General features: G+C 45.4%; 1 protein-coding gene across 1 annotated transcript; it reads left to right on the forward strand.

The window, feature by feature from the left end:
- Window positions 1-764: 764 nt before the first annotated feature.
- Window positions 765-8,054, forward strand: PRKRIP1 (PRKR interacting protein 1 (IL11 inducible)). Its single transcript, XM_010157664.1, has 5 exons — window positions 765-840; window positions 2,115-2,215; window positions 2,960-3,045; window positions 4,565-4,632; window positions 6,929-8,054. Exons 1-5 carry the CDS (start codon window positions 837-839, stop codon window positions 7,042-7,044), a joined length of 375 nt encoding a protein of 124 aa, XP_010155966.1. The 5' UTR covers window positions 765-836; the 3' UTR covers window positions 7,045-8,054.
- The last annotated feature ends 1,733 nt before the right edge of the window (window positions 8,055-9,787 follow it).

Raw genomic sequence — 9,787 nt, forward strand, 5'->3', positions numbered from 1 at the left:
CTTTGCTTCTCCCCCTCGTCTGGGAGGGAGAAGGACCCCCTCCCCGCCTCAGGTCTGTGACGAGGGTGAGACCGAGCTCCCCCAACCCCGGCTGGCTTTCAGGGGAGGGAGACCCATCTCTCCCGGGCACTGTCAGGGGAGAGACCCTTCTCTGGGGCCCCGGGGGTGCTCTGCCAGCTGGTCTTCCCTCCGCCCGCTGCTTTTAGTCGGGGTTGGCAGGCGGGAGGGTGACCCTGATTCCTCTAACGGCGTGTTTTGATCCTTGTCCTGAGGAGGAGGTGTTTGTCGGGTGGAGACTCTCGCCCTGTGTGCGCTGGAGTGTTCCTCTGACCTTGCACCGTGTGTTCTCCCTTCCCTGCTCTTCCCTGTCCTCCGTAGATCTGGCATGGAAGGGCGCAGATACGTTTCATCTCTTCCCAGGCTAACGGTGGTGGGAGTATACTGGGTTTCTGTGAGTGCTTGGAGGTGCCGACTTGCTTCCTTCTAGTTTCCATACTGAAAAGAAGCACAGGCACTCCTAATCCTCCTGGGCTTTGTTGACCTGCAGGCCTTAATGTGAGGGGAGGAGAGGATACCTTCCGATTCTTGTTTTCTGTCTGCTCCTGTTCCCTGTGCATGAGGAAATAGCTACAGCTGTGCTCCTGAGGTCTGTCAGCTGATGGAAGAGGCTGTGGTCAGACATACACCACCTTTCGCAATGTGTTAAAATTGCAGACTTTGCTCCTAGAAGATACTGATGACTCGTTGGTTTGTTCTTGCAGGAAAAGACTGTACCAATTCCCGAAAAACTGAATGAATGGGCACCACGACCTCCCCCGGAGTTTGTTAGAGATGTCATGGGTAAAGATACTATTCTTCAGATAACTGTAAAGTCAGCTGCATTAAACTTAGAAAAGTGTTTAACAGAAAAGGCCAGAGACAATTTTCTGTTGTTGCTCATTTTGCTGGAGAAAAGGGGTATGAAATGTGCTTTGAGAGTTGGTTTCTCAAGTTTTATTTGGTTCTTGAGTTCCAAGTTTCTGCTTGTTGTCAGAATGGGAAGTGAACAATGTCTGTGGCCCTCCAGCAGTGGACTACATGCAGTGAAATAAGCTGCTGCTCTGGTGATGACAAGGAAATGCTGATAAGTAAATCTGCCCTTTCCATGGATCTGAGGGTGCTCTGGAAACGTATAATTATGAAGTCCCTCTTTTGACTGCTTTGAGTCTGATTGTTGGGCAGTGGGAAGCAGACATGTGCAGGAGATACGATTGTACATGGTCGGGGGAGCTGTGCAAGGAACCTGACCCAAGTACTCTGCTTACGCTTTACCTGCAGGCATTAAATTTAGTCGTTGTGATATAAATAGTGTCTGCATGTAGAAGTTCTGTCTTTCTTTGGGACCTTCATCCTTATTGACGATCCTTTCTAGGGGCTGACCTGTGCTTATTTCAGCATAATTGATCTTGGACTAAAGCCTTTACACACTTCTGAATAAATTGTTCTGCTTATTGTAATTCCCTCGTGGCTTTTTCAAACAGCTTTGCTGTGTGCTTGAGTTGAACTGTCTTGTTTTTCTGGGAGCACCTGATGTGCTGGGATTCTGTTGGTATCAAGAGCACCCCTACTGCGGTCCCAGCTGCCACGTTTTAATTACTAGGTGTCGTCTTTGAGGCATGTATCTGTGTGCTTTGCAATGAGAAATGGCTCAGGCGACAGAGGGAGGGAATGGAGTGCCATGTTGAGAGCTCCTGTGAGACTTCAGCATGCAGACTGATGCCAGGAAGACAGTGCTGTAGGGATTTCATTTATGAAGAAACGGTCAAAAACTGTCAGTGGTATCTGTCTTCATGGGAAAGTATAATATGATGGGGCGTACCGCCTTTCTGTTGGCCTCTGTATTTGTGTGGGAAGCAGCCTGGGTAGGATGCTGTAGCTCATCTCTGCTGATGAGAGAACAGGGTGTGCATTTGATCTCTGGTTCTGTCACTGTCTCAGCGTCCAGCTAGGGCTGGATTCTCTCGAGGGGAGTAACTGGCCAGTAGAAACTACAGCGAACCATAAGTGTATATATGACCATTTGTGAGCATCTAGTATTTACTATTTTCTAGCAGACTAACTCTTCTTTATTGTAGGTTCCAGTGCTGGAGCCGGAAGCGGGGAGTTCCATGTGTACCGACATCTTCGTCGGCGAGAGTACCAGAGGCAAGATTTCATGGATGCCATGGCTGAGAAGGTCAGTGGGACTCGTCGTAATTCCCCCCTGCCCCGATTATTTGACCTTCATTGCAAATGTTTTTGTTTTTTTTTTAAAGTCATGTACAAATAGTTCAGGTCCAAACTACCCCTTATCAGAGAAAAATGTAGGAATATGTGATACGTGGCATCTTTGTCAGTACTGAAACATTTGGTGCTTTGTGTCAGACATGCTCCATCTTCTCCGTTCAGTGGGTGTCCCAGCACACAGTAGGACTGTGCATGAATTGTGTTCTCAGGTTGGATTGAAAATGCTTTAAAAACTGGAAATCCCTAGTAAGACATCCTTGCACCGACAGAATCGAAGCAAGTGCCTGTGCACAGAGTCTGGATCTCTTTACGTCTTGGTTGAGTAGAATAGCAGCTCTGTCAGTACACATTATCGTTATGCTCTCTCGGCCCAGATGAGTCCTTTGGTCAGTATGTTAATGGTTGTGTCTTACATCATGCTCTTGTTTTTACTGGAGCATTCTTTAGGGCAGAAGCCCAACCTCTCCCGTTTGTTTTGGTGAGGATTCCTCCCTCTAAAGGCTGCAGTGCTTGACTCGGGCTGCAGGTTGAAAATGCTGTCTGTTGACTTTTCTGTGAAAAAGTAGCAAGACAAAATCTGGCAAAGCTCCCTTCTGTATTTTGCTAAAAGTCTTCTCCCTGAAAAGGACATGGCTCTGAAAAGAAGTATTTTAACTTAGATTTTGACCAAAGTATAATATGTGATCAATTACAGCAAAGACTCGATGAGGAATTCCAGAAGAAACTGGAGAGGAATAAGATGATTGCAGAAGAACAAACAGCAAAACGCAGGAGGAAGCGGTAAGGGCAGATTGTTCCCAGGAGGCTTGACATGGAAACCCTCATCTGTAGCTGCATGCTTTGGATAAACGCTGTCATTCTGCCTACATCTATCAGCTGAGAAGTCTGGCTGTGGAAATGAATTTTGTGGATGTCGTTGTTTGGTTTCTAAGGGTAGCTGTAAGATTTTGCTGATGCTGTGGTGTTGACTGCAACGTGCCTTAACTGCATATTTGTTATAACACTGTCAGGAAAGGTTTGCATATACATCTGGCTTAAATGAATATCTGAAAGAGCTGACAGCAAGCAGCCTAAGTGTAAAAACGGGTGCACGTATGGGTTTGGAGTCGCAGAGTGTGATGGGCGTGATGCTGTCCTCTACACACCAGCAGTGTGACTAGTGCAGTCTGTGAATCGTGGAGGCCACTGGTGAGTTCAGTCCTGTAAAAATCAGCAGCTGCTTCTGCCTACCTCAGTGCAATGTCAGACAGGTCAAATCTACTAACTTACATGGAAAAATTAAGAAATATGAAATCTTCCCTTCTCTTGAGTTTTAGACAAAGTGAAACAGTTACAAGCTTGATGCTCTCAAGAAATGGTCTGAGAATGCTAATGTGATACGAGAGTTTACATTCCACAATCTGTGTCCACCGTACCTTTTAGAAACAGCAGGGTATCGTGGCTCGGCGCTTTCAGAAGGTCTGACCCTGAGCAGCACTCCTCTTGCGTCTTTTGAGAATGAGGGGTTTGCAGCTCGCAGCTGAGAGCTGCTGGCGAAAGGCCTGTGCAGTGACTCACTGGCGTGTTAGCACCAAAGTGCAAAACACAGACATTGTTGCTGTCTTTCTTTAATGTAGTGTGGTCCAACAGATGGCCAGTAAGGCAGATCTGGCCTGCTGCCTTTTCCCTGCCGCGGTGGAGAACTGCTCAAACAGCAAATGCTGCCTAAACACTCGAACACCTCCTTGTCCCCCTCCTAGAGTCTAATGATGTAGGTGCCGAGCGGCTTTGCCCAGCGGGAGCCCCTCTGACTTCCCTCACCACCTTTTCTCTTCTGGCCTGACCTGAACTCGTTTATGGTGTTGAGAGGAGCGTGAATCCCAGCTTGCTCCGCCCTGTGTCTGCCGTTAGACTGCCTGGTTACCTTTGCTAGGCAAGCAGAACTGGGTCGTACAAACTGAAAGTCCTTGTACCCCTAATGTTACCCACTAGGGCCCAACACATTGATTAAGTACAGCCAAAGAGGAGGGTCAAAGGATACTGCTTTTTTTTTTTTAATTAAAGTATATATTCCTTTTCAATTAAAGTATGTATTACTGGTGATGACTTATTTTTTCAGTGTTCAGTTCCAGCAGTCTGAGTTTTGACACTGTATTCTCTGTTTGCTTTCACTGAATTTTCAGTTGAGGCCAGATTTAAATGGAACCTTTCTCCTCAAGTCTGACTTTCCAGGGTGTCTGTTAACATGTCCTTTAGCAGTGTATGAATGTGCAGAGGTTTTACAGTGCCGGATTTGCAAGAGTCTTTTTTTCCTTTATAGCCAGAAGTTAAAAGAGAAGAAACTGCAAGCTAAGAAAAACAAACTTGAGCAAAAGAAGCAGGAAAAAGGTCAGTGAAATTTAGGTTTCTTTTCTCAAGACTTAGTTCTGCTCCCTAATTGAAGCCTAGAGGGGTTTGTTCCACCCCCCCGCCCCAAGCGTTCTCAGTACATGGATAGGAGGGCTGAGCCTTAAGCTTGTCATTTTAACTGGTGTTTCAAAAGTCCTCTCTGAAAGCCATCCGTGTTGAGATTTAATCTTACAAATGTCTTTGCTGTTTGTGAATATTTTCCCTTTATTAGGGGAAGTTTGTCGACAGCTAACATTGGAATCCGAGTTTGTTGACTGTGGATGTTTTGCCCCGGTTATTCTGAAAAACTACGGGTTTAGAACATCTGCTAAAAAAAGGCAGTATTGTTAAAGGCGGTTTGTTTTTTAAGTTTATTTTGGATGCGTATGGGAAAACAGGTGGAAAAAATGCACAGCTTGGACAGCAAGAAACTGAGTTAGGAGTTTGAGTGTAAGAAATTGAGCCACCTTGCTGCCATCTGTTCCACACGACTGTTTTATTTCACATAAACAGGAAAAACCTGACTGCCTCTCTTCTCCTGCAGTCTTGAAAATGAATGTTCAGCAGTGTCAGTGTAACTGTCTGCTCAAACTTTTGAATGCACGTTGCTTCCTTTCAGCGAGCATATTTTACCTGACCCTTTCAAAGAGCAGTCCTTTGTGGATGAGCACACTAAATCTGCCGCCGTTCTTAAAGTTACAGCGGTTCCTGGCCATTCTGCTAGAGCAGTGACTTGCCCCACGGTTCTACCTTATTCCTGCTTTGCTTTTCAGAATTGGATCTGTTTCAACTGAACCACTGCCAGCCTCCTGTATAAACATGGGAGGACAAATTAATCGTTAGGTTAATTTTACTTGTGACAGCAAGTGAATGTAGCAGAGTGGATTTTTTTGGTGTTTTGGTTCTGTGGTTTGGTCTTTAAAGCTACTCCTTTATGAATTGTCACTGGGAGGAGAATTGAAGTACGAGTCAGCATACTTTTCTTCGCATTGAGTGAACAAAACAGAATACCCATCCCTTTAGGGAGTGGCTGGGAGCTGGCTCAGGGACTGGCACTGTGGTATGGGACTGCCACGTACCAGTGGCTGGGCTGGAGCCTTTTTTGTTCAGCACAAGTCATCTTCAGGAAGTGGGAATCAAAGCTCCCCTGTCTTTAGAACAGTTCTTAGCCCTTCACAGTTTGTGGTTCTCTATTTAAAAGAATTATCATAATAAAAATCAGTGGAGATAGAAGGCAGTGATGGCCCTCTTTAGTCTACTGAGAACAGGCTTGTCTTTTTTCTCGCTCTGCGTGGCCTGGGTTGAGATCTGAGCGTTTCTCCAAGTTAATTGAAGTGTATCTGTTGGATGTGGCAGGAAATCATGTATCTTCCTTTTCGAATGAATATATAAAACCTCTGAGTTGCCATCTTTTACCTTTGTTGTAGTAAAAAATATTAAGAATTAAGGCTGGCAGTAAATAAGGGCGGCTGTTAAAGTTGCATTGTTGTACAGACCCCTAATACAAAGTGGAAGTGCAGAACTTAACCACGCGGTGGCATCAGACCACTGATCCTAAATCCTGCTTATAACCGAGCTCGACCTGTGACTTGGTCTGAGAAACAGTAAAGGCACAAGGGCAGAAGGATGGCTATTGGGTTCAGCTCCCAGGTCATGCCGTACCTAATTTCCATTATCCATTGTTTAATTTCTAGTAGGTGTTTTCTGGTCCTGCAGCAGGCTTCATGAGTTTTCTGTGACCCTTGTTAATCTTGCACGTACCTTAACAAGTTTCTGTATTTGCAATAGACCAAATGGTCTGCAAAAATTCCTGGTACCTCGTGGAATTTTAAAGTTGGATAGGTGTAGAAATCCTCTGAGTCTTGCCCATGGCTTCCTGCATTCTTGAACAGCACTCTGTGACACTGGGAAGTTCATGCCAAAATGCAGAGGTGAGATTGGGAGTGAGATAATCCATCTCTGTTTGAAATAACATACCGTAGGAGGGGGAGTTGTTTAGTGATGGACTTGGCATGTCAGAGATAAGGGAATATTTATCCGAGGGAGAATTAGATATTGTGAGCTCTGCATCGCTTGGTAGAATTACTATAACCTGAAACATGTTCCCTCAGTATCTGGGACTACTCGGTTGTGAGGTACTTAACAAGGAAGACGCATGGGAGTATGTTATCCATTCGTACCAATTAGCGTGACCCAATACGCATTTACTTAGCACCTGAGGCTATTTTGTTGTGAAATACTTAACGAGGGAGACATGTGGGAATATGTTATCAATTCATGCTCTGTGTGTCTTTAGAACCTGATCAATCTCAAGAGCAAGTCAGCAGCGAGGAGGATGAAGAAGATGGCAAGGAGGAAGAAGAGAAAGAAGATGATGCTGAAGAGCCAAGTTTTGTGATGGGAAGAGGATGAGGCCTTTCAGGGACAGCTGGAAACACTGTTCATTGCTTTATATTCAGGAGCATGGAAGTCCTGCATCTCAGCCAAGCAGAACCATTGGCGTATGTTATATCTGCTTAACAGTGAATGACCTTCACGTCACAGGCCCAAGAGATATTGATAGAGAAATGCCAAATAAGAGATTTTTTTCTTAATTGCTTGTATAACTGCTGTGCAGTCGGCTCTAAGTTTGCTCTAAAGAGTCAGCCATAAGTGTCTGTGACCCTAGAGTTCTTTCTAACATGGCCCAGAGTGTTTTTCCATCTGAAAGCTAAAACATGTCCATTACCATTTAAGGAAATATTACTGTGAGGGCTACGTATTCTACTTACGTTGAAGCTGGTAGCAGTGGGATACGTGAATCTAAGGGAAGAGTTTAACCTAACGTAGAAAAGTGGTCTGTAGCCAGACTCTCCTGCACTGTGAGTGTTCTGAATTTGGGGTTTTGTACGGGGTCATCTCTAACCCAAAGACATCAGTTTATGTTGCTAGATAAGTTCTATAGATTTTTAAGCAGGATCCCTTTTTTACTGCTAAACCTTGCCCTATTACTTTTTTTCCGTGTTTTTTAAATGAATAAAAGGGATGTGTTGGACTGTTCTGTCTTCTTTTTGTTGAAGAGGATTTCAGTAAAATAAAGACATGCTGGCAGTGCTGCAGGAAGGGACAGAAAGACCAAGTGGTGCGGTGCACATGAGAATACGGAAAAAGATGTTAGCTGCATTTCATTTACTTTTTGCTTTTGGATTGGAGCAATATCTTTTCCAAAGGACTATGTCTGTAAAGTCTCCAAATCCTGTGGCAGAAAGGCTTGGAGTGGTTTTGCTTGTGTTCAGCTTGATGTAATGACACTTGCCTTTCTCTCAGCTTGAGCTTTCTGCTTTCAACTTGGGTTCCCTGGTAGGAATCATAACATCCGTATATATATTTTTACTTTTTGGTGCTTAAATGAAAAGCATGTGCAGCAGTGGTTTCAGTTGTAACTTTGGTGGTTGTCTTTTCGGTCTGTCTTTAATTAGAAGTGCCTGCTGTCTTTCAAACACGCTCATCTCAGGACCTCAGCATCCAGAACGCGGTGGTACTTCTTCTCAAGCCTTCGTTAATGCTGAATTATTTAAAGCAAAAACAGTAAAAAGGGAGAATCTCTTTTTAGTTTCAGCCATTGTCGAATGGTGCTGCCAGATTCCTGCGTTTTGTCTGAGCTGGCTTTATGTAATGGCTTCTCGGTGGTGTTACCGCGGCAGCATGGAAGCAGACGTGACCAAGTGCAAGTGACGTTTGTGTTTCCTTCCCCTGTACATACCCCAGGACTTTAGAGCTGGATAACTTCGAGGTCTGTACCCCCAGCACCCCGCCGGGTTCGATCCGCATGGAATCGTTCTCTGCTTAATCGCCGCAGAGGCAGGTTCTTCAGAGTGAGTTGTGAGGGTGTTTCATTCTCTGGCGCTTAAGATGCAGAATGGATGTTCTGCAGTTGTTGGCATTTTCCCTTGGGAGAGGTTAGTTAGGAGAATCGCTTCACGTGAAACCCCCTTAGGGCAGGTCAACCCTGTTGATGTGGCTGAGTCGTAGGGTGAGCCATAAAAATGTGATGTTTCTTAGCTTTCGTGGGCAGAGGAGCGAGAGTCTCACAAATAAACAAAGGCCGTTCCACCCCCGAGCTTGTCAGGCTTCTGAGCTGAATAAATCAGCACTGGTTTGCATGAAGCAGAGCAGATGTTGCTGCGTGGGGACATGCTCCTCTCGGACACGAGGAAGATGGGCTTGAGTTTGTCTTGGTGAGCTAAATGAGTTCAGGTTGTGTGGCCTCATGCTGCCTCCTTAAGACTCCATTGTTATCCGTGCTGAATTATCCATACCCTTCATTTTCTAGGAAAGCTAAGTCTGTAGGTGAAACCCGTAAAAAGCCAACAGGATGTGCTGCTGACGGTGGTTACCTGCTCTACGGTCTCGCTCGCTGGGGTGGCTGAATGTGGCCGTAGGAGCTGTGGTTGGTAAGTGTTGCTGTGAATTCTGAAACACGCCGTGCCGTGTTGTGGTTGTCTGCGCCAGTACTCTGTCTTCCGGAACACGAAGGCACTCAGGGGTGAGCGTTTGAAGGGACGTTTCTTCGTTGCGACAAAATGCAAGCACTCTGTGACCTCAGAGCGGGGAAAACATTGTCCGTGGAGTAGAAAAAGGGAATTGCTCCCATGTAAAATGAGGAACAATTCTACAATTGCTTCCTATTCCAGATATGGCACCGAAAAAGCAGTAATAATGCAAAGGCTTTGAACCGCCAAGCAGCTTGACCCGCTTACTTCAAATTCTTGCTCTGGGTTCTTTTCTAGAGGAATCCTGCTCCTTTCTGTGATGGAGACTAACCTTCAGGGGCTAAAGTTTGCCACTGTTCCATCTCTGCGTGTGTTCGTGCAAGCGTGGGACCCCAAGTGACAGCAGTGCTAGTGCTGTAACTGAGCAGAGGTGTTCGTCATGGAGGTGAAAAAGCACACTCAGGGTAACGTGTTTGTCTTTTTAGTCAGTTTTCAGGAATTGTTTTCCTTTGTGTTTTCCCTCTCCGGGGCAGAAGTGAATTCAGGAAGATGGGAGTACAAAGCCGACCCGTTGTGCCGCTTTTCAGCATTTCCTTTATCTCATTTTCCGGGAAGGAACTCCCTCCTCTTTCCCATAAGTCTATCCTTTGCTCTTTCGATGGGTTTATACAGGATTTCCTGCT

The sequence above is a fragment of the Eurypyga helias genome, unplaced genomic scaffold, assembly GCF_000690775.1.
Source record: "Eurypyga helias isolate BGI_N326 unplaced genomic scaffold, ASM69077v1 scaffold34708, whole genome shotgun sequence".
NCBI lineage: Eukaryota > Metazoa > Chordata > Aves > Eurypygiformes > Eurypygidae > Eurypyga > Eurypyga helias.

Bases quoted from the DNA above. Each gene is read 5' to 3' on its own strand.
- PRKRIP1 (XM_010157664.1), top strand. The intron at 2,216-2,959 runs GTCAGTGGGACT...GATCAATTACAG, and splicing joins TGGATGCCATGGCTGAGAAG to CAAAGACTCGATGAGGAATT. The intron at 4,633-6,928 runs GTCAGTGAAATT...GTGTGTCTTTAG, and splicing joins GCAAAAGAAGCAGGAAAAAG to AACCTGATCAATCTCAAGAG.